Source organism: Alosa sapidissima, chromosome 17 (assembly GCF_018492685.1).
Source record: "Alosa sapidissima isolate fAloSap1 chromosome 17, fAloSap1.pri, whole genome shotgun sequence".
Classification (NCBI taxonomy): domain Eukaryota; kingdom Metazoa; phylum Chordata; class Actinopteri; order Clupeiformes; family Clupeidae; genus Alosa; species Alosa sapidissima.
This window is the reverse complement of record NC_055973.1, coordinates 21107420-21131980: the sequence shown is the minus strand read 5'-3', so window position 1 is coordinate 21131980 and position 24561 is coordinate 21107420. Positions and strand designations below refer to the sequence as shown.

The window sequence follows — 24561 nt, the reverse complement described above, 5'->3', positions numbered from 1 at the left end:
ATTCAAGCAGAAACTCTTCTTTAATAATTGCTTGTTAGCCTACTTGAATATAGAGATCATGTGCTCCATGGCTACCTCTGATCAGTCAGAGTGATAGCCAATGAGGCCTACATCACTTTCAGTGCTCCATGACAGTTGAAAATATATGCATAGTTAGAGGGTAATGCAAAGATTTTGTATTTAATTAGGTGTGCCCGACCGATTTGAGGGCCGTTTGGGCCAAATATGCCAGGGCCGATTTTTGGTCCCAGTCCGCCACTGCCTTACGGCCTACTAGCCATTTTTGTCCTAGCCTATTCTGTCTGTTTGTATAGCCTACAGCGCGCAAGCTTTGGTCAATTTCTGTAAGAGAAACAGTGCCACCTATAGGCCTAGGATATGAAGTAACGTGTTGAGTCGTGTTGAGATGGATCCGTTTGGACGCAAATATTTTTGATACGGTTCCAGGGAAGACGGAGGAAAAAAGGATCGGTTTGGTACGTGTGGACTAGGCCTTAGAATAAGCTCTGCTGGTTTAATGGCCTGACACCTAGAGATGCAGGTTCTCTCTCCCTGATGAGCATCATATGCTCTCGCACACCCAACACTGGACAATTAAGTTTGTGTATTACAGTGTTTCTGTATTAGAGACTTTCTCCACATCTCAGTCTGTGGGATCCCCTCAATCTCTCTCTCTCTCTCTGCCCTACTGGTCTCTGGGTGCCTTAGAGCTCAGCCCTGTCCTGTTGCTGGTGCATTGTGGATAGAAGTGGTGATCTCTGAGGAGAGATAAAAATGAGGAGTTCTCTTCAGGGACATTGACAACCACACAGGGACCCCAAAGCCAATATTTTATTTAGCACAGATACTGAGGCTTTCATCCATTTTTTCTTCAACTTCCATGAACTTCTTTGCTGACCTTGTCAATACCATGGATTTGAAAATATAAGTATGACTGGATCAAGCCTTCATATCATAGCTGTTCATATGCTATATAGGATTTCATTCATATGCTATAGGATTCTTTTCTCAGGCTGCATTGAATGCTGTCAGTTGGTCTTTGCCTTGACGTGCTAATCAGTAGAAACACTCTGTCATCTGAGGAGTCTCATCCCAGGACTTGAGAGTAGCTGCAGATTACCCCACTTATGACAACACAACAACACACATGCAAAAATGTTTTAATTGACCCATGTATGAATCTCATATTTGTTAACAATTAAAAACAGGTAAACAGGCAATATTGTGCTGGTTATAAGTTGGAGCATAAACAATGTACTGTAGCTCAAGATCAGCTACAATCATCAAGAATGATTGTAAATGATGAGAGTAAACCCTCTTCCAGGAAGCACAGCAGAATGTGAGTATTTATTTTGTCTGGTGAGCAGCACTGGCTACAGCATCTCACCTCAAGCATCTCTAAAACAATTCCCAAACCACTGGATCACACTAGACACTAGACACACATACAACTAGGCAAGATATGAAAAAAAAATCTAATTAATTATATACTCTGTGATTAATTAATCTAAATTAATCGCATATATAATTTTTTCTGTGAAAGTATTTTTCAAATGTTTTAATTCAAATGAATCATTGAAAAAAGTTAGTTTAACATTCACAAGGCTTGTTTTTTGAATAAACTGATGACACCATTTTTTAGTTTTTTTAAAAATAATAATATATAAAACCAATGCCTCTCTACCAGTTGACTTCATGGCATCAAACCAGCTGTGCAATATAGAGACTAATGTGCCTTACATGCCACAACACAAGGCTTGATTTTGAAACATACCTTTTTCTATAATTTTTAACCATTTGTTTTTCAAAATATAAAACCATTATGCTCCCTGATGAACTGATCTTATGACCAATATTAAACCAACTGTGCAATATACTGTAAAGACTGATGTCCATTGCATGCCATAAGGTATTATGATTTTCAATACACCCTTTGTTGTTTGAAAGGTATATTTGAGTGTTGCACAGTTATTTGCATTTTGAATGGTAAATGAACATTGAATGTTTAAGTAACTTTACCAAGGTGGTCAACTGTGTTATGGCGTCCCTGGCAGGATCAGCGTGTCATCCTCCTCCTCACCAGGTACGCAGTGATAGCAGCCATGCACACAGGATCCCCGCGGCGATGGCCACTCCTGTCAGATCACCGGTGGAGTTGGTGGAGCCTGAGGCTGAAGCAGAGAGGGCCATAGCAGTGTTTAGTGTTAGACTGAATGCCGTTGCCCAAACGCTCGCTCAACCCAGTTCAACCTCTGGACTCTGGAAAATGCCTTGAGATATTATTGATTGTTATAAGCAATATATAAATAAATTAAGAAAATGTAATTAAAATTAATTTATCTTCATCTGCTTGGTAGAGAAATGTACAGTAGGATGTGAAAAGGATCATGACAGCACAGCTCACCTTCCACCATTGCATTCATTGGAGATTCTGGTAAACATAAACAAATATAAACAAGTGGCCATTTATTTTACAATATATACACAAACCTTAAATTAAATGTACGAAATGTGCAAAACATGGAGTGATAAAATTAGGCTTTGTCTGATTTTTCAATATCAAATGTGTTCATACTAGTCCAGTTTGATTTTTAGTTAGTGTAGCTCTATAATTCTCTCACCACTCTTGTGAAGATGGGCCCGGATGACACCATAGCTACTTCAGATTCAGACTCTGCCTCCCTCCTCTTCCTATTGGCCAAGACAGACTCCACCTCCCTTCTTCTCCTCCAGTTGCAGGTCTAAGAATGGAGACAGGTCATTTAGCCCAGTTATATTCATCAGAAAAATCTAAAAAGATCTCTTCCTGTCTTTATAGCCTGGGAACTATACAAATCTGAGAACACATTTAAAGGAGAATTGACCTAAAGTGTGTTGAAACATGATACCGAGTGTGAACATATGTCTCATAGCCCATCTCGGCTTGTCCCCTGCACTCCAAAATCTGGCGCTAGTTAGCCGATGCTACCAACAGCTTTTTCAATGGTGGTGCTTCGGCATCGGGCTAGTCATGCAAATAAATCACTGTTTTACACCATTTACGAGGCTCAATATATCTCCACACTTCATTGGTAGACTTCCGAGGGCCCTGACATTTAAAACGAGACATTGAGAACTTTGAAAAAGCACTGGTAGTTTACTTACAAGACGATTTATACAGACAGTATCTTCATGAACACTCCCCTCAATGTCAACACTTATTTCTTTGCAATGACCATATCATTGATATCATAGAGTTGATGAACTCTGATGCTATGCAAATTCCTTGCTGCAGACATTGCAGAGGACTTTATTTTCAACACTTTATTTTTTATCAACACCATCAGGTCGTTTTTTTAAAAGTAAATGTTCCAATCAATGATCCAGGCAGCATGTTTTCTTCTCTCTCCTTCATTTTACAGTCTAATTTTTACTGACTAGAACGGCTCGGGGTCAAAGGTCATACGGAATCGATTAATCTGCACTAATTTTATTTAATCAGTTATTTTTTCTCAAATTAATTAATCGAAATTAATCAGTTATTTTGACAGCCCTAATTTTGATAAGAGAAGTCCACTAAATTACAACAGGTTGGTGATTTAGTCAATCAAAGCACTGCTAAACAAACACTCTGCATATAAACTGACACAGCCAACCTGCCAGTGCGTCAAGCAAATACGTTTTAAAAGCAAGAAAATTTAGCTGCCAGTGCGTTGAGCAAATTTGTCTTTCCTTAAAATAAGTCAAACTCTTATTGAATTAAGCCAAAATGATCTTACAAGAGAGAGTGTTTATAGAAAACAACACCAAATATATTTTTGATGTTAATATTAAGGTTAATAACACTTAGTTAGAGTTAGATTTCATTTTTGCATTTGGATTTGTATTGTTTTATTGTTATTGCATGTTTTCTTGACTTGACACACACACATACACAACTTGACACACACACACACTCACACACACACACACTGTTTGGCAGTCAGTGCATTACCTTATATTATTCCTGTTGCCGACATCTTGTGAGTACAAGTCAGTACAAATTGATTACTGAACTTTTTCGTTAACACTTTACGGTAAGGGTACATGAATTATCATGAATTCATGCATGAATTAATTCATGATTTATGTATTACTTCATTCCTTAATATCTCATGAATCATCAGGAATTTACATGAGTTCATAGTCTGTCATTTATGACCTCATACATGAACAACACATCAACTTACTAAAGCATTAAGTATGGTGGGCACATCATTATGATTTATGATTTATTAAGAATGATCATGATGATTTCTTTTTCTGACAAAAAAGTAGTCATCACAACTCAAATTCTGATTTGAAACCAAAACTTTGCAGTTCTCTGAACACATGTCATTATCCACCACTTTAGTTGTTGTTTAGTTGTTAAAGGGGAACTTGGCAACTATTTCAACATAAACCTGTTTAGAAATCATTTGGATGGTTAAATGACCTGTTCCGGTGAAAATGGTGACTTTTCCCGCTGCCCCTAGCGTCCCCAGGTGGAAAACCAACCTTGCAACATTGAGACTACCGTCCCGGAAAGAGAAGTGAGAAACAAGAAACTCGTTTTAAATCGTGTTTCTTACCTTGTAACATCCACATTGTCTGCCGAACCTATGCTAACCGTTTTGCTAGCTTGTAAACAAATCCATGTGCTTTATCGTTACCTTTTTCCACAGTTTGAAATAGCATAATGCACAATTTCTCCAGCAGAGGGGGAAATCCTGCCAAGTTTCCCTTTAACATCTCCAACAATTTATACTCAATCAGACCCTTGGTTGTTGTTACTAAACTTTTCCTCTAGGAGTTAGAAAAAAAGAAAAGAGCAACATTAATGATCTGACGTTTCAGTTAATGAGAACTTCATCAGAGTTAATCAGAGACCTTCATCAGGAGTCACCAGACATGTATAAAGTGCTAGAGACCCAGACTTGAGTAAAAGTACAAGTGCTCTATCAAAAAAATTACTTGAGTAGAAGTTGAAGTGCTCTTTAAGCACCACACTTAAGTGGAAGTACTAAAGTATTAAATATGTTTTGTACTTAAGTATTGCAAGTAGTTTATTTTAAAATGTACTACTCAAGTACTGAAAGTAAAAGTACAAGTATTGTGTAACGTAGTTATTAAAGAAACCAGTGAAAAGTTTGAATATCAAATTGTTTATATTATTTCAAAGGTTTAGCCTAAAGGACACTCACAATTCCTTTGGCTGTAGGCTAGCAGCAGTACAAAGACAGGAATGTACAAAAGCAACTTAAAACACTGAGCTTAACTTTTTGTAAACAAAAGTGTGTCTGTAAACTGTCTTCTAAATAAACTTTCAGCACACATACAATGTTGCCAATGCCTCGTTTTAAATGTTAAGAACCTAATTACACTGTCGACAAAGTGTGGAGCTCTTGTTAGCCTTGTAGATGGGTTAAAACAGGGGTCTCAAACTCAAATGAGCTGGGGGCCACTTCTGCCAACGTCATCTGATTGGAGGGCCGGCTATTTCTGAAAATGCAATGTTCTTTTTTTCAAATACCACACAAAACTGCAAACAGAAAGTGTTTTTATCTAGTTTTAGACACCTGTGCTAGCAACCTTAGCTTATAAATAAAATAATGATAAAATAAATATTACTACAAATTATAAAACAAATGCATAAACGCATAAAAAACAAAAGCATAAAAACGGGTATGTGTGTGTTTCACACCAAATAAAAATATTTTCCTCTCATAACTTTTTTAAACCTGGCAAACTAGGCATCAGGGTTAAGAAAGAAACACCATTGGATTTTTATATCAAAATTTCAAGCCATGGCTTGAAAGTGGTCAGAGATAAAGTCCTACTGTAAATGTAGAAATCTTTGAGTATAAACAAAAGTTTATGAAGGGGGTAAATGTACCCATCACTGAATGGCAAGCACCTCAAATTATGCACATTTCAGTAAATACTGGATGAACATATTTGAACAGGTTTACTTTTCTTTTTTCATATTACCCACATAACAAATTAACAGGCAAAAACCCAAGATGTATACCAACACCTAAGATGTATATGGTTTAGTGATGTATTACTAAACCACAAGGCCTACAATAAAGTATTCTGGTCAAATAAGTTTCTATCGCGGGTAATCTGAGTACCCAGAAGTATCGCATCATATTGCGGGTGACTTTGTAGTTCTTTAGAGCCCTGTTTCTACTAGCCCTGCTGTCTGTACCACGTCCATTACGGACACTTTCATCACGATTACCACTGCAACCTCCAAGCTATGTTGGGCAGAGGGTCGAAATAAGCATGGTATGCTTAGTAGACACCGTCGTATACACGCAAAGACGCACCTCCATTCACAGACGCACTGTGACTATCACTGTCAATAGACGATCGATCATAATCTCCAAAAGGATATTCTCCTTCAGAATCAGAATAGGTGAATAACATAGCCTACCTAAGACTTCATCACACGTGAATGTTTTTCAACATTAGGTGTAGGCCTATTTCTGCTTCAATTTGTGCAAAACTATGGCCTGCATCGCTTCCGCGTCATTACAAATGCACGTGTTTGTGTTTCTCGCGTGTAATACAAGTTTTTCCTGAAAACTTTGCGCAGCGATTTTGGGTTTGAATCAAGCTCTGGATGTCTAGCACATAGTGGAGCAGAGTAGGCTACAAATGAGATTTCTCACCGTACTTGGATCTATCGTCTACTTTAATCAGTATCGTTGTTTGTCGCAATTAAAAATAGCCTCAAGGGCCGGATTACATTATTATTTTGACATACGTCGCGGGCCGGGTGTTTGAGACCCCTGGGTTAAAAGAAGCGATTTATGTGCAGTGAAACCGATGCCCGGTTTGCTACACCATTCAGCGTGACTGACAGCCTTTATGATAGCCAGCTAGTTAACGTTAAGTGAACACAGCATGTCATGAACCGCGGGTAGCTAGTTAGCTAGCACTTACTGATAGCTCAAGCTGGTGTGCCATTTGTGTATTATAATATTTGTAACTTACTTATGTTTCTTCATATTAGATGGTACATTTTTGAAGGCCATTATTTCGCAATCTTTCGGAAGGCAGAGTAAGCACTTAATTATGAATTGTCTTTCACTCCGGCAAATGAATTCAGCTTCATCAAACCTGGTGACAGAGCCATCTACCGCTGGCAGTGATAATGTGGGTTTGGAATGATTCGTAACATTTTTATAATTGTAACGAGTAACGATGCAGCACATAAAAATGTATCGGAGTAAAAGTATTAAACTCATCAAAAATATGTACTGAAGTAAAAGTGGAAGTAGGAGGAAAAAATAATACTCCAGTAGAGTACAGATACAGCCTTTTAGTACTTAAGTACAGTAGTGAAGTAGTTCTACTTCGTTACTATACATCTCTGGGAGTCAATATGGTAACTGCTGTGGTGGATGTGGTGCTTTACCGGCATCATAGAGGCGCAGGTGGAGTTCTCACACAGCCGGGTGAGACAGTGCAGGTAGAAGGTGGAGACGGTCTCGTTCTTGTGCTCCGTGAAGCGAAAAGCCTCGAAGGAGAACCGGGCCCTCTGAGTGACTCCGTTCAGGTCCACCACCGTCTGTGTATCTTTGCTACACCTGTGGTTAGACAGCAGAACTCGCTCAGCAGGTTTCAATCCAGATCAATTCAATTTAGTTCCACTCAATTCAATTGAATTAAATTCAGTTTCACTCATTTCTATGAATGCATATTTTTTATATACTTTTGTTACTTGAATATTGACTGATAAAGTTAAAGTGATTGTCAGACAGAGGCGATACCACTGTTCCACCAATAATGAGTCAAAAGACTTAGCAAAGAGCGAGCCTGAAGCTTTGACTCTTGACCTTGACACAGAATTAATGTGCCCGCAGACCCACGGCAGAGAGGTGTGTATGTAGTCTGGTGTACGTACCCAACAAACAGGTCGTAGAAGGTGCTATTTGTGGGGGCGGGGCTCGTACTGGCATAGCAGCGGTCCAGGATAACATTGAACCTGTCAGTGGAATGATTGATTGGCATCTGTCAAGATGATTTTGAGTCGTTTGACCCTTCATTGTTACTCAAATAAAAGTACAGTCACAGACTCACCTGTCTGTGAGATTAGTGGCCTTGATTTCCACAAAGATTCGGGTTTTCAGCTGGAGGCCATTTTGTGGCATCGACATGGGTTCTGTGTAACCTTGATCCTATGTTTTAGAACACACACTTTATGCCAGTTCACTTTCTAGAGTTATCAGTATTCCTAAGGTCTAGAAATAGATACACACATAGACCACCATGAACACACACGTGTACACACACACACACACACACAAAAAAACGCACACACACACACACTAGCCTTACCTTGTAGAGTGACATGCTCAGTGTGCTAATGAAGCTGCCATTGTTGTCCTTAACAGCAAGACTTACCCCTGACCTGTTAGAGACGTGTGTTAATGAGTCACACAAACATACTCATACTACCCGTCTGAATAAGTCTCTCTCTCTCTCTGTCTCTTTCTTTCTCAACCCCTTTCCCAACACACACAAATACACACACACACACAGAGAGAGAGAGAGAGAGAGATCTGTTTCTACTCACACACTCTGTTCTGTGTTGTTGACAAAAAACTGCAGCGGGTATTGACAGGAGAACTGGTACATGACCTCCTGCTTATAGTTGATGGTTCCGGCGCTGGGGTCATGTGAGTTGATTTTCCCAGAGATGTTGACTTGCTGCACGTTTGAGTATTGGGAAAATATCCCTGTCCCCAACTCACTGGTGATCTGTCAGGACATCAGTCAGTCGGTATGTGCACATACGGGATACTCTACCATGGGCCTCCTATGACATACCCACACAGTACTGACATACACATAGGGTCCTGACAAACCCATACAGTACTGATATACCCATACAGTACTGACATACCCATATATACAGTGACATTTTAAGCTAGCTTGAAATAATGCTGTAAGCTTTGAAAATTGCAATAGTTTTATCTTCTCAATCCACCACCTACAAATTGCTTTGAGGATGTTTGAAAATCTAAATACAGGCTCAGTAATGCAGAAGAAAATTACACACACACACACGCTCGCACACACCACACACACACCACACACACACACACACACACACACACGCTCGCACACACCACACACACCACACACACACACACACACATACACACACTCAGTGGCCCGGTACCTTCAGTGAGTTACCGCAGAGGTTTACACCCTGTTTGCTGATACCAAAGCTGAACTTGAGGACTGGAGAGCTGGTGTTCAGTTCAGCGATGCCCTGGCACCCTGGCGTGTTGAATTGGCTGTTGAGGGCCATGAGGGTCTCGTTGTACCCAATAAAGTATATAGGACACAGCAGAATACTCAAGTACACCTTATCGGTCCCACAGGTCACGTTCATATCAGAGTTTTCTGTATGACACAATATGACACACTATGAGCTATTCTATTCAGATGCAATGAATAGAAATGCATGTTTGCTATGAGTCATCTCAAAATAGAAGACGTACACAAACAGGACACAGCAGAACACTCAAGTAGATTTCGGATAACCCACAGTCCACCGTGAGATCAGTGTTTTCTGTATGACACAGTATGACACACTATGAACGGTAACACTTTGACACTTGACTTTGACTTTGACACTTGACAGTATCGGCATAAGAGTGACATGACACATGACCCCTAATCCTAACCCTATCCCCCTATCTCTAACCCTTACCCTAAACCCTAACTTATTATGACAAAAACCAAATGACACTAATAACAGAAGCGTTATGTCATAAACGGTCATGATAATAATGAAAACAAGGACATTTCAAAGTGACTCCAAACTTTTGAATGGTAGTGTACATATATACAATATAAACAAACAATATATCTGTCCTCATGTCCATCTGGACATAGATATGCCAAGAGTGGTCCAGAGATACAGGGGAGTTTGACTCACGGGGTGGTCGGTAGTCCACAGAGTCCCTGGTGCACTTCACAAGGGTTGAGTCTTGAGCTTGACACAAGACAATGAGCTCCATAAAACAGACCAACAGGCACAGTTGCATGATGCCCTGTCAACAAGAGCCAAAAGACACCTTTTACATGATAACAAGCTACTGTTATTTCCAATCAATAAGTCACCTTAGACAACATGATCTCATTTTCATGTAATATTTAATATTACATTAAACATAATAGTCAACATATATTAATAATATACTCTGGAGTCCTATAGAGAGCCCTAGAAGCACTTTACCATGACTGTTGAAAGGAGAGAAATCCCGAGAGCTCAGAAACAGACGGATCCCCAGCGCTCCTGTGACCTGCTCCACCAGACTGTATGCTTCTCCAGGGCCTTTTATAGCGTCCAGCCGGGGACACAATACCCCTGAAAGGGAATAGGCCAAAAAGATGAGCAACATGAGAATACCTTATACCACCCTAATTCTTTGTTAAACATCAGTTCTGTAACACAATACAATTTCAAATTTACACTTTCACGTACAGTACATTTCCTGTCAGTACACCACTAAACAATACATGTATTTTAATCAACTTCAGGTGAAATTGGAAGGGTATGTGCCAATACTAGCCATCAGATCGATGTCAGTTACACAAGAAGCTGATACCAAGATGTTTTTCCAACTCACTCAGACATAGGCATCATTTTTAGTTGACACCAGTGTGCGGTGGTGACCCTTTCTTGTTGACAAATTATGAACCTGCAACGCACCAGCTCCTGGCTTCAAGACACACTTGGCTGTGCAAAGGGATTTTTTACTTTTTAAATCATAATAGTTGATTTATAATTCTGAAGTGATTGAGAAGTATTATGAAATCATAATACTTCTCACTCTTCCATGTTGATTAAAGGTGAGCAAAAGCCCATTCTGTGTGTGACGGACTGCTGTTTGTAAGCTACATTGGATATATTAACACCATTGTCCATTATCTTTTCCATTTCTATTGGAAGTGTATCAGATTTTGATGCCTAGATTCTGCAGTGTATACTGTATTCTGAATGTAATGTAAAAATGAAAGCACCTTTGACCTCTGATGAACTTTTATAAAACACCCAGTGTTATATGATTGTTGGGTGCTGTTGAAGCCTGATACAAAGAGATTTCTCAGACTGAATACTTGTGTAAAAGCAGCTTTCTCATTCTAGTGGGCAATTACCCAAGGATTACTTTCATTTTCTTGTACAAACACGTTTGTGCCAGACCATGTTTTGTGTATGCATATATGAAGATGTCAGGTCACACTGTTATGCGACAGGCTGATTGAGAGTGTGCCCAGGGCTGCATACATCCATGATTGCAGAGAGGAAGAGCTGATCTCGTGGAAATTTGTTTGGCAGTCATGAGTATCAGACCTGTTAACAGTGAAAAAGCAACCACATGTAATGTTTTTTTTTTTTTCAGAAAAAATATCTCTTTTTCTGTAAACCCATGGGATTGTTTAACTGGCTTAAACACATTTTGCAAAACACCACACACAATTTTCTACCTAATACACAAAAATCTAACAGGAAGTAACTTGATTTCGTTCTTCAAACACAACCCATCAAAATGCCACACTAAATCACCAGTGCTTCACTCTTTCTCTTCACATGTGCAAACACTATTTCATTTACTGAACACCATCCAATCATTGCCTTAGTATAGGTCTATGAATAGATATACTCTCTATATAGGTATGGACCCTTTCAATCTGCTCCTAGAGGATTTCCGGTTGAAATATTCAGAACCAATGCAGATACTTTGAAAATGACAGTAATCGGACTTTAGCTTACAGTAATGTTCTACAAAAAGTTGACTTTATGTAAAATTTGTCTTTTTACTTAATTTTTGTTTGTCCCCATGTTACAGTACCATTAGCTCAATACATTTTTCTGTGCCTCCAGAAATGCCTTAGGAACGCTTACTGTAGAATTGTTTGTTTCTGCAGTTGAAATGGTTTATAGGCCTATGAATACATACTGTACACCCCCCCCTCCCACATACACACACACACACACACACACTTGTCTTTGGAAAAAAACAAAATCAGTGTTTTCAAAACTCCATGTACATCTGGTGGTCTTGTTTTCTTGTTTGCTGTAAAATACTGTATTCGCAACAGGAAAAATCACTAGTTGGAAAAATCACTATTTTTGGTTTCAATATTGCTTGCATTTTTACTGTGTATTTCAACTTATCTTTGTTGATACCGTAACTTTCACTCTTGTATGGAAATACATATAGAAAGCCTAAGACAGAAGAGCTTTAGGTTTTGAGCAACAGTGTGTACATGATGTATCCAAAATGTCATATTATGACAAAAGTGTTTGTAATGTGAGGCGAATGTTTGCTTTAAAGATGTGATGTTTGCTTTAAAGATGTGTTTTTTGCTGGAGATTTGAGGCATTTTGCATTTTGTGTGAGCAATTGTGGGTTTTGTGTGTGGAGTTTTGAAAAATAGACACAGAGTTTTGAAAATGTGTGTAAACAATTGTAAAAAACTGTAAGTGAAGTCAGTCTGTTCATCATATGATTTGTATAACATTAACAACAACAACAACAACAAATTGCACCAAAAGCACCCAAAGTGTGTTACTGTACATTAAGCTATGCCCACCATGCTCAGCCAAAAAAAATCCTGCCTGTGTGAGACAAGTAAGTTGTGTAGTTAAATAGGCAGTTCCAGTTTTGGCTCTCCAGGGCCATTCAATCATGTGCCATAACACTGTGTCCTTCATACCCGTCGGGCTATTACACATGTCCCTGTGGAGAGCATCTCCCCTTCGCACCCACCCTCTCTTCTCCAGAGAGTATGTTTGTTTTCTTGTTGATCTTTCCTGCATAAAGGAGTTTCAATCACGCCCATAACACAATATGCCCTCTTGTTATTAAGCACACCTTACCTATTCTTTCAGTGGGAACAGAAGCCACCAAGGTTAGGTTTCAGTGTTGACAGTATACTGTACTGAATGTGTAACTAACAGTTTATGGCAGCAGAGGAATGAAGTTCAAATTGGTTGGTGTCCGAGAGCTGATTTTTTAATTCACCGTGAACATATCAGCACTTTGAACCGCTGTAATGTAAGAGAGGACCTGCTGAGAGAACATTTATTTGTGTTTGAAATGTTCACTCGTTCACTCACTATAGTAGCCTAGAAATCTAGACGCGCCCCTAGCGGAAGCAAATTACATTTGCTGCCAGGGCTAGTCTAGCAACTCTCCGTTGGCTTGTGAGCTCCAGAAATCGAAACTTAATCAGGCCAATGAAATCGTGTATAGAGTCGTGGTGGGCTTAAGGTGGGCTTAACATAATGATTGATGGCAGAGTTGCAACGGTTTGGCTTGAATTCCCTGCTACTTGAAAACAAATAAGATGGATGTTGCTGCTAGCGAACAGTGTGACACGAGTTAAGCTTTTATTAAGTTGGCAAACGTTTGAACTAGCCAACTAGCTCTGCTGGTGGGAAACGCATGGGACTCATAGCGCTGCCACTGTCCTATTGCGTGCAGAGGGAATTTGAAAGACAACTGATTATCCTGCCCCTCGGACTGAGCACTGCGAACGGTGAGTGCCCAGACCCTACATTTTAATGTGGGTCTGGCTCGTCAGGCTAGTCAACTCCACCACCACCAGATAAAAAGCAGAAGTGTCGGGCGTATCTGTCGGAATCAGTGACATTGGAAGTTGAGACCAGTATTTCTTTCGAAATCGAAATGAAGTTGTATGGACTGGACTATGTTTTTTTTTTTTTTAAAAACAGCGACGAAATTGTGAATTTCCAGAGCGTATTACTCCACACTCGGCAATCGACTCCTATGGACTTTCCCCTAAAGACGCCAGCTGCAGCAGCAACATTTCCGGAAAGGTACTGGCTTGATGAAATTCATTCTGGATTCTCTATCCGACCACATAAAGACCTCGGGATACTTCGGTTTGGCTTTAGGGACCCTCTACTCACTACCACGTAAGTGTAATGTTGTTTGGAACTGTAGAAGAGGTATAAAAATAGCGTTTTGTAGCGGCGAAATTACTTGCCCTGGTCACTTCCAGGCTAACGAGTTTTGACTAAAAACGGTAACATCGAACTTTCTCAAAACACAACCGAATGACATGATTTTGATGTCAACTCAACGTATGTACTCCCAATCATCTGTAAATTGATCTAAAGTGTATTTTACTCCGGATAATTCCTTTAAGTTAGGCTAATGAACATGTTGCATTGTATACAGCCTGATTATGTCATTCTTTAAGCTACATAGCCTGTCTCCAGTTTTCCTCAATTTGACTAATTAAGAAGGGATAATAGGATATTTGACCGGCATATCATCAAAATGTCCGGAAAACGAAACCTCTGCCGGTCACTTTGACCGGCACCATTTTTTTCTAGCGGAAACTCTACTCTAAGTATCAAAACTGGTATATAACTGCCGTTTTGATCCATACTGCATTTTGAGTGTATCTCGCTAGGCCTACTTGCAGTTTTATGCTATCTATTTGCTGGTGTGTTTGCCCAGCAGACTGCCAGGCCCCTCCCATCACACCCATGTGACTGATCTGGGCGGTGGTAGTGTAGCGGTTAAGGAGCTGGGCTAGCGTCCAGTAGCCTGACAAGTTGTCGGTTCAATTCCCAGCTTCCACCGTTGTGCCCTTGAGCAAGGCACTTAACCCCAAGTTGCTCCAGGGACAATGTGATCCCTTGTAATATAGCTGACATATGTAAGTCACTTTGGTCAAGAAGTGTCTGCTAAATGTAATGTAATGTAATATACTTTTTTGATCCCGTGAGGGAAATTTGGTCTCTGCATTTAACCCAATCGGTGAATTAGTGAAACACAAACAGCACACAGTGTACACACAGTGAGGTGAAGCACACAACGGCGGCGCTCGGGGAGCAGTGAGGGGTTAGGTGCCTTGCTCAAGGGCACTTCAGCCACAGCCCACTGGTCGGGGCTTCAACCCTCCGGTTTCAAGTCCAGAGTGCTAACCAGTGGGCCACGGCTGCCCCTACTTGCAGGTATCTTTGGCTGACGTGTTCAGAACTGCATAAAATTTGACGTGTAAGATCACTATGAGAGCCTCTGAATGCCTGCTGAGTTCCGTCAAAGTCCTTTTAGGCAAGTCCCTCCACTCGGCGGCCATATACCAACGTTTTATGGGCACTCATCGGGCACAGTCTTTGGGTCGAACTGCGCGTGCGCAAGGCTTCACGACACCAATCTTGCTCCAGCGGCGAGATCACAACACATGATTGGCACGATGTCTTCACAACACACCATATGATTGGCTCAATGTATTCACATCACACCAAATGATTGGCTCAATGTATTTACATGTCGACGTTTTGCCGAGGAAGGGGTGGGATATGTGTAGACAACGGCCATATTGGCGTGACAAACTAGCCCCATGCATTTCTATGGAGTATTTTTTGAGTGCTGTGTCTCCACATTAGAAAGTCTCTGGTTCCGTTCATGGGGGGCAATACAATTAATTAATTTATGTGTAGTGACTCTACACCAATTGGCCTGTAGATGGTGGAGTTGAGCAAAGGATTGCACACACACACACGCACACAAACACACACATAAACACACCTACACACATAAAGACACAGACACAGGCATGGACATGCACAAAAGCACTCACACACACACACCATGACCCACACACACAACACAAGCAAACACACACTGTGGGCTGCTTTCTGGCGACTGAAAAGGTACAGTGATTGGGCCCCCCATAACTATGCTTCACTCATATCAACACATCAAGCATGTGTCAATTCTCTTACATCAACACATACATGTGAGCACACACACATAAACACACATTTTATTATGGGTTATTAGTATTACATTTTTTTTTTTAGCTCCGCGAACCATTCAGAACGGTTCTACAGCCCACCAGTTAAGGAAAACTGCTGATAATAATTCTGAAATACATTTTGCTTCAATGCCCATGCACTTAATCATCAGCTTTGCGGCTTTAGGCGTAAGACTTCGGGGCATGTAATAGGATTGCAACATGTTGGAGGTCTGGTAGTACATTTTTTTAAGTATATTTTTTTGGGGCTTTTTATGCATTTATTTAGACAGGACACGACCACAGGTCGGATTTGAACCTGGGTCCCCATGGGTGCTTGAACCCTTTCATGGTATGGGCGCTGTAGCCTGCTTGGTAGTACATTTAACCAGGGGGAACTTGTTGTGATTAAGCAGATAGCTGATAGCCCCCACCTTGCCAGCGAAGAAAGAAGCAGAGATATATGACAAAGATACAGTAAAAAAACCTCTTTTAAACATGGATGAGTGGAGCTAGGCGGAACGAAATTCATCTGGTGAGAGTCAGGTTATGTCAAGACTACCTTTGCACCAAAAATCTCTGCTCTTCATTCACAGACGACCGTCTAGGCTTGTCGTTGAACGCAGGGATTTCTCTTACAGTTAATTCTGTTCACGCGTCAAGGCAAACTTTGAAGAGAACATGTCGCGAGCTATAGCTAGTATAGCTCTGCTACTAACCCTTCCGAAGGCACGCACTGGGTCCACAGCACCCCGATCCTGCCCCTCCAATTGTGGCTTTAAGATCTCCGGAAAGGACCCCCATCCCATGTGCATCGCCTGCATGGGGGAGAGGCATGCCCAGCAGTCCTTAGCCAACCTGGACGTCCGTATCCACTGCAGTGGATCTTGGAGAGACGCCTTCGAGTGGCATCTACGTCAAAGAACAACCGTGCCCCTCGACTACCCTACTGAGCGAGTCGAGGCCCTCCGCTTCTGCCTTACAGGGTGGCTCCTGGGGCGACTTCGTGGATATTGACTCTCCCCTGCCCAATTTGTTCGACAACCAGCTGCTGGACGAAGGGCTGGGTGGAGAGGAGGAGGACGAAGACGATTAGACGCTCACACGACTCCTCTGTGAGAATGAGGGCGACAAGGAGGATGCCGTTCTCCCACCAAGGCTAGCAGGACAGCTAGTGGCAGCCCCGAACAGGTGGATTTCAGCCTTATCGAATTCAGGAGAGCCGCAGCTAAGCATGGATTCCAGTTGCTGCTACTGGAAGCAACTGGAATCCATGCATTTCCACTGAATTATTTTTCGACATGAACACATCTCAGGCAAATTGAAGCATATCACTGTGGGCCCAGCAGGAATCTGGGGAGTTAGCAGTGCAAACAACATCTACAAATTGGTTGCAACCAAGTGGATGCAAGTACCTGATAAGATAAACTTCACCATTGATAATATATTGAATGGTGGGGTAACAATCAAAGTGTTGCATGCAGCCATTTTAAAGACAGTTAAACACAATATGACTATTACCTCAGTGTGTTTCTGTATGATTTCATAAGAATGCTAATCTGTGTTTAATATTGATTATGTCTAAAGGCTGTACAATTCATGTATGTTTATGTTTATATAGTACATACAACATTGTGTTTGATATGCAATCTGTAATTCTAATCTCATATACTTTGTAAATGTCAAATTCTCCAAATTCACTGTGGTGTGATTCCTATATGTTTTTGTTGTGGACCAGGGGCCGTATTCACAAAGAATTTTAAGGCTAAAAGTAGCTCCTAACTGGCGAATTTAGGAGCAACTCCTAAAAATAATGGGCGTGTCACTCCTAACTTTAGGACTCCTATTTCTTTTCTCTAAAAGTAATTCACGAAGCATTTTAGACCTAAAAGTAGCACCTATAAGTCTGGGACAGCGTAAAAAAAGTCGAGAGGACTCCTAACTCAAAAAAGACCTATTCACAAACAATCCTAAGCCACTTTTTGTGGCATTTCACGTCGCGATGTTTTGAAATGCACATGCGGCTACAGCTCTCAACCACGAGGGAATAATTGTGCATTGTAACTAAGGGATGCAATAACGCCACCAACAACAACCTAAACCATTCATTGCCAACATGTAAACTAAATGTAACGTTGTAAATGTAACAATGTAAATTGTTTCTCCCATTCACAAACGTAGCTACATGTCTTCATACAAATTAATTACATGTTGCAAAGATATTGCATCAATCCATTGTATTTCATTATTTCATTACTTTGTCTTACTCTTTATTCATGTAGGCTATTTATTCATAATCTTCCATCCTTCGCGGTAGCTTTTTGTGTAGCGCACACCAGCAAAGACTCATCGTCGTAGGGGAGTTTTTTTGGTATCATTCCCGCGCTATAATTATCAGCCAATGAAAGTGGTTACTTCGATCAAGCTCATGCATGAGTAATGACGTCAACCATAGCAACGAAGATTCACTCTTAGTTTAGGAGTTGTCATTTTTCCTTATTAAGAGTAGTCTGAGAGGCTTTGTGAATAACTTTTAGGAGAAAACTCCTAGCTAAAATCTTTTAGTGTGATTTATGGCGGCCTTACATTGTACGATTTTGGTCTGTTTTCACAGTCGGCGTCTAAATTTCCAAAGTCGGACAGAAATCATGGGAGTTGTACTGGAATCGCGGTGCGCTCCCGTCAATTAGATCGTTAAAGGAGAATTCCGGTGTGATATTGACCTAAAGTGTATCGAAACATGATACCGAGTGTGAACGTATGTCTCATAGCCCATCTCGGCTTGTCCCCTGCACTCCAAAATCTGGCGCTAGTTAGCCGATGCTACCAACATCTTTTTCAATAGTGGTGCTTCGGCATCGGGCTAGCCATGCAAATAAATCACTGTTTTACACCCATTTACGAGGCTCAATGTATCTCCACACTTCATTGGTAGACTTCCGAGGGCCCTGACATTTAAAACGAGACATTGAGAACTTTGAAAAAGCACTGGTAGTTTACTTACAAGACGATTTATACAGACAGTATCTTCACGAAGTTTAGCGTTTGCAGCCATCTTGAATTTAGTCACGATAAGTCGAGCAACGAGTAAGTCAAGTCAAGTCAAGTCAAGTCAAGTTTATTTATATAGCACATTTCATACACAGAGGTCATTCAATGTGCTTTACATAAACAAAACCAAACGATAATAACAAATAAAAGCATAGAAGGGCAATATAGTCAAAGAATAGTTAAAAGGTAAAGATCATAATAAAAAGAAAACATAAAACACAAGGTAAAATCATTTAAAAATAAAGAATAATTAGTAAGCAAAAACAAAGGCAAAAGTAGTAAAAAAAAGTAATAAAAGACAAAGTAGAATAATTATCGAGGCAGATTCAGAATTTGTAACTCGGCACAGTTAGCAGAAAGCGTCTGAGAACAGTTTGGTCTTAAGTCTAGATTTAAAACTGGCTACAGTTGGGGCCTTTTTAATGTCATCCGAAAGTTGGTTCCACAGCTGAGCCGCATAGCAGCTAAAAGCTGCTTCACCATGTTTAGTTCTAACTGTAGGTTTTACTAGCAGGTTTTTCACCTGGGACCTGAGAGGACGAGAAGGTGTGTACTGCTGAAGCATATCTGACAAGTATTTAGGTCCTGCTCCATTTACTGATTTATAAACAAGCAATAGTGCTTTAAAGTCAATTCTGTGACTTACTGGAAGCCAGTGCAAGGACTTAAGAATTGGAGTAATGTGGTCAGTTCTTTTAGTTTTTGTTAGAGTCCTAGCTGCTGCATTTTGTATCACCTGAAGCTGTTTAATAGTCTTTTTAGGAAGGCCTGTGAACAGTCCATTGCAGTAATCAACCCTGCTGGAGATAAATGCATGAATGAGTTTTTCTAAGTCATGTTTTGACATCAGCCCTCTGAGTTTGACAATATTTTTGAGGTGGTAAAAAGCTGATTTAGTTATCGCTTTCATGTGGCTGTTGAAATTTAGATCACTGTCAATTAATACACCAAGGTTTTTAACAGTATCCTTTGCCTTCAACCCTTTTGTGTCAAGGAGAGTGGCAACCCTAAGTCTTTCCTCATTTTTACCAAATATAATTACTTCAGTTTTTTCTTTGTTCAGCTGAAGAAAATTTTGAGACATCCAGGTGTTGATTTGTTCTATACACTGACACATAGATTCAAGAGGACCATAGTTGTTTGGTGATAGAGCTAAGTAAATTTGTGTGTCATCTGCATAGCTATGATATGAAATCAAATTATTTTGAATGATTTGTCCAAGTGGGAGCATATAGAGGTTGAATAATAGTGGCCCCAAGATCGACCCCTGGGGAACACCACAGGTCAAGGACGTTGGTGTTGAGGTACAGTTTCCGATGGCAACAAAGAAGCTCCTTTCTTGTAGATATGATTTTAGCCAGCTGATAACTATGCCTGTAAATCCAACCCAGTGTTCTAGTCTGTGTAGTAAAATATTGTGATCAACAGTGTCAAATGCTGCACTAAGGTCCAGTAGCACTAGGACTGATGTTTTACCTGAATCTGTGTTGAGGCGTATGTCATTGGAAACTTTAATGAGAGCTGTTTCAGTGCTGTGATTTGCCCGAAAACCAGACTGAAAGTAATCAAAATACCCATTTGATGTTAGGAAGGTGGTTAATTGATTAAAGACTACTTTTTCAATAATTTTGCCAATAAAAGGTAGATTGGATATGGGCCTGTAATTGTTTATGAACAGCTATGATAAGGGATCAGATTCCAAAAATAATTCAGTGGAAATGCATGGATTCCAGTTGCTGCTACTGGAAGAAACTGGAATCCATGCATTTCCACTGAATTATTTTTGGAATCTGATCCCTTATCATACCTGTTAATTCTTACTCGTTGCTCGACTTATCGTGACTAAATTCAAGATGGCTGCAAACGTTAAACTTCGTGAAGATACTGTCTGTATAAATCGTCTTGTAAGTAAACTACCAGTGCTTTTTCAAAGTTCTCAATGTCTCGTTTCAAATGTCAGGGCCCTAGGAAGTCTACCAATGAAGTGTGGAGATACATTGAGCCTCGTAAATGGGTGTAAAACAGTGATTTATTTGCATGGCTAGCCCGATGCCGAAGCACCACTACTGAAAAAGTTGTTGGTAGCATCGGCTAACTAGCGCCAGATTTTGGAGTGCAGGGGACAAGTCGAGATGGGCTATGAGACATACGTTCACACTCGGTATCATGTTTCAATACACTTTAGGTCAATATCACACCGGAATTCTCCTTTAAGTGTAAGGTGCCAATCTTAGCGGTTTTAAGTCAGTCGGAGTCAGTCCTTTTCTAGTTTTGCCGTTACGACAATATCAAACATGTTTGATATTATCGCAAGTCTTTCTAGTCGTAGCTCATGCAAACGGTGACGTGAACTATAAAAACCAATAGTCACCTCTCTCCAACACCAAACAGGAAGGGGCAAAGTAGGCGACAGCTGTAGCCTATATGATTATTTGTTATTCTTATAATATTTGTCATTTCTTATACATATTTAGTCGGCTTTTCCACGTAACAGAACAACTCTATATCGGTTAGGGATGTCACGCATGAAACAATGCTGCAGAAACACGAAAATACGACTTTGAGTTTAGTAGGCATCATTTCAGTTCCTGTTTATCTATTGCACGATGGGTAATCATTTAAAGGAATCTAGTTGTAGTCTTGTAAATAGTGACCCTGCAAGATCCATAGTCATTGCAAAATCATAGTCTGTGACTTAAAACTCTACTACTTGTCTTTAGATGTGAGAGGGTCTGAAACTGTAGTCTTTCAAAAATCTTTTCCAAATCTTTGCAAATCTTTCCAAAGTCTGTCAGTGTAAGGAGGGCTTTAGGAGTACTCCTAGTGGTAAGATAAAAGGCTTTGTGAATACAGCCTCAGGACTCTTGAAGCAGATTGATGCTGGTGGAGACCAGTTTGTGTCAGGAGCCAATCATGTCCCCTTCTGTCTTCCAATGGACAGCACGATTGGCTACATTGGAGCAAACAGTCCTGTAGACTGGGTCAGCCTCGGGGGCAAATTAAAGTACTACAGCTGTGGCCCTTATAGCTGCTGGGGTGTTAGCAGTAAGGATCAAATCTTTATGAGGAAGGTAAGGCTGGACGGGGCAGTTTGGGGAATGGTCAATAAGCAAAATAAATAAATGTAATTGATTTTTCTCATCCACCTTTGTTGGATCCTCTAGAAGGTGAATTCCACTCATTGTCAGGGAGTCGGTGGCTGGCAGCACATTGCAGGATCCTTGTCTATGATTGAGGTGGGAGGTGACTGCTCTGTCTATGGAGTGAATTCTATAGGAAATGTGTACCGCAGATTTGTCTTTACAAGCTTGTCTGTATGGAGGGTGCTGGGGGTTTTAAAGCCACTAAGTATTTATTCATAATTCCATAATTATGATAAATTATTTCCCTTCAACTCTAAAATATTTCATCATGTGGTCAAATTCATTACAGGGATGTCACATCTGACTGTCACCCAGAGGGTCAAGGCTGGACCCAGATTCCCCTCTACAGCGGTGATGTGAAGCATGTGTCCTACGATACGGGTCATCTCTGGATCATCCGGAAGAATGACAACATCTTCGACTGCACAGTCTGAGCAATGCTCTTCTTGAGAGGCAGCCCTGCTACATGAACCCTGCAGCTTCATTACTTATTCATTACTGCAGCCCGTAACATACTGGCATCAATTTCCAAAGAAGGGTGGACAGTCATATAGACGCTACAGTTTATTTCTGTCACTTTGGCACATTTTTCAGATCAGACCTGCTTGCTCAAACTCAACTTCATCACAGTTTTTCTCAGTTGCTTTGGTGCATTTTTCGAATCAGTATTAACATTTGCACAACAGTTAGCGCATTTCTCAAAACAATTAATGCAAACTGTACCGCATTGTAGATAACCTGCAAAAGCATGTATCTTGCTCAAAATGCTTGGTTTATGTCTCAAAAAAGTATTTATACCAATGAAACTGTCAATGCAATTACAAGTCCTGATTGTTTATGTGAAGTTTGTTTTGTCTTGTTACACTTTACTCTGTAAGTAGTTATATATAAAGCATTATTTTCTATTTCAAACATACAAAGTTACACATTATTGTGTGTGGAGAGGGTTGATTGCATGACAGTGGGTATGTTTAAAAGTTTTGTCTGTTGACAGACATTGTGACTGTATGAAGAAAACAAAGGCTTTTACAGCATTGTGCAAATGAAAAATGACCAATATACAGTAAAACATCCCTTGGCCAGAACTCACCTAAAGCAGTAAACACAGTTTATCCACCTCTGAAATTTCAGAAATAGAATTTATCCACGTCTTATTAGAGTTTAACCACCTCTCAAAAGAGTTTATTCACCAATAGCAACTTTTAACATTCAAAAATCACACTATATTATCAACATTCACAATATGTACACTACGCATATGGCACAGTCCACCTTACCATTATCACAGAATTCCTAGTTTACCACTTCACCCCTGATCCTCATGTTCCTGTTCCTGTGAGACGTGGCACTTTTCTTGGCTGATTTGACATGGAACTACTCTCATTCCGGCATAATAATCAAGGAATGTTGCGGACGTACCATGGGCGCAGCAGCACAATGATATCATGCAGCACCTGAAAATAGTCCCGTAGGCTATAACTTCCAGCAACAAGGTTGAGCTGCAGCAGATTATTACGCTGGAATGAGAGTACAGTTCTATGTCAAATCAGCCTAGAAAATCGCCATGTTCCATTTTCCGTTGATCTTATTACACTTTCTAACTTGAGAGGAGACAAGTTTAAACAGGAAAATTACCGGAAATCTTAGTCACTTTTACGTAAACGTGATGCTAGCAGGCGAGAAGCAAATGGTCTAATCAGATTCAATGATCTATGCTAGGCTGGAGCTAAAACTGGTATTGCCAGACTCAGAGAACAGCTGGATGAACTGGAGAAAGGTAAAAATCAATTGTTTAACTCAAGGGGAGGTGGGTAATGAGTGTAATTCCCCAAATGGTGGAATATCCCTTTAAGGTTGGATTTTTAAGGTTGGAGATTACAGTAAAAAATCACCAAAAGATAATTTTTTTAGTCAACTTTATCAAAGTTGCCAATTATTCTGGAGGGTACTGTAGGTCAAATATTACTATAACAGGGATGCAGACAGGCAAAGGGAGCTGTAGAGAGACAGCAGCAATGAAAATTGACAGGATACAATGTTAAAATCATGAAGATTTCACCATTCATTTCAATGGGAATTGAAAAGAAAATAGCTGTTCATTTGGAAAGGTTATCATTCATCATTCTACTATAATAGACTGTCATAAATCATTTCATTCAAATTTCATTTTCATTTCATGGTTCTCACTGCACATGTGTACACTGACTTGCAGTGGGGCAGTGGTAGCATACAAGCTAAGGAGCTGGGCTAGCATGCAGTAGCCTGAAAATGTGTGGGTTCAATTCCCTTGTATCCCTTCTGGATAAAGTTGTCTGCTAAATGAATGAATGTACATTTAAATGTGAGCAATGCAACTTCATGCATTTGAATTATGGGTAACACTTTACTTGACGGGTGAGTTCCTAACACATTCATAGCAGCTATCATAAACTGCACATAAAGCATTCATGACTGTTTCATGAGACATGAATCAACATTCATACCAAACCTTTCATGAATGTGGAAGACAGAACGACGACAACTTGTCAAAATAAAAGTGCAACAATCGCAAAGCAGCATTGCC

The 24561-nt window shown here is 40.2% G+C and overlaps 2 protein-coding genes across 3 annotated transcripts; one reads left to right on the top strand and one right to left on the bottom strand.

The window, feature by feature from the left end:
• Nucleotides 1–1833: 1833 nt before the first annotated feature.
• LOC121688685 (zona pellucida-like domain-containing protein 1) lies at nt 1834–10717 on the bottom strand. 2 transcript variants are annotated; one of them, XM_042068441.1, is made up of 12 exons: nt 10653–10717; nt 10259–10390; nt 9959–10073; nt 9194–9420; nt 8585–8769; nt 8347–8419; nt 8089–8186; nt 7913–7993; nt 7424–7595; nt 2622–2741; nt 2405–2431; nt 1834–2171 (listed from the first exon to the last, which is right to left on the bottom strand). In XM_042068441.1, exons 2-11 carry the CDS (start codon nt 10259–10261, stop codon nt 2420–2422), a joined length of 1086 nt encoding a protein of 361 aa, XP_041924375.1. In that variant the 5' UTR covers nt 10262–10390; nt 10653–10717; the 3' UTR covers nt 1834–2171; nt 2405–2419. The 2 variants fall into 2 exon arrangements, with proteins under 2 accessions (XP_041924375.1, XP_041924376.1); XM_042068442.1 differs by lacking the exons at nt 9959–10073; nt 10259–10390; nt 10653–10717 and adding an exon at nt 9519–9570.
• Nucleotides 10718–16626: 5909 nt separating this feature from the next.
• On the top strand, nt 16627–23909 carry LOC121688941 (fish-egg lectin-like). The gene is made up of 6 exons (XM_042068858.1): nt 16627–16790; nt 17098–17222; nt 21715–21926; nt 22020–22147; nt 22288–22505; nt 23897–23909. Exons 1-5 carry the CDS (start codon nt 16627–16629, stop codon nt 22430–22432), a joined length of 774 nt encoding a protein of 257 aa, XP_041924792.1. The 3' UTR covers nt 22433–22505; nt 23897–23909.
• Nucleotides 23910–24561: the final 652 nt, after the last annotated feature.

Excerpts from the sequence above, each read along its gene's own strand:
- LOC121688685 (XM_042068441.1), bottom strand. Across the intron at positions 9,421-9,958 it reads TGTGGACTACCGACCACCCC|AAAACTCTGATATGAACGTG; the intron begins GTGAGTCAAACT and ends TGTGTCATACAG. Across the intron at positions 7,994-8,088 it reads GCCACTAATCTCACAGACAG|GTTCAATGTTATCCTGGACC; the intron begins GTGAGTCTGTGA and ends TTCCACTGACAG.
- LOC121688941 (XM_042068858.1), top strand. The coding sequence starts at position 16,627 with ATGGGGGAGAGGCATGCCCAGCAGTCCTTAGCCAACCTGGACGTCCGT. Across the intron at positions 16,791-17,097 it reads CTCCGCTTCTGCCTTACAGG|TTTTCGACATGAACACATCT; the intron begins GTGGCTCCTGGG and ends CCACTGAATTAT. Across the intron at positions 22,148-22,287 it reads ATAGGAAATGTGTACCGCAG|GGATGTCACATCTGACTGTC; the intron begins ATTTGTCTTTAC and ends AATTCATTACAG.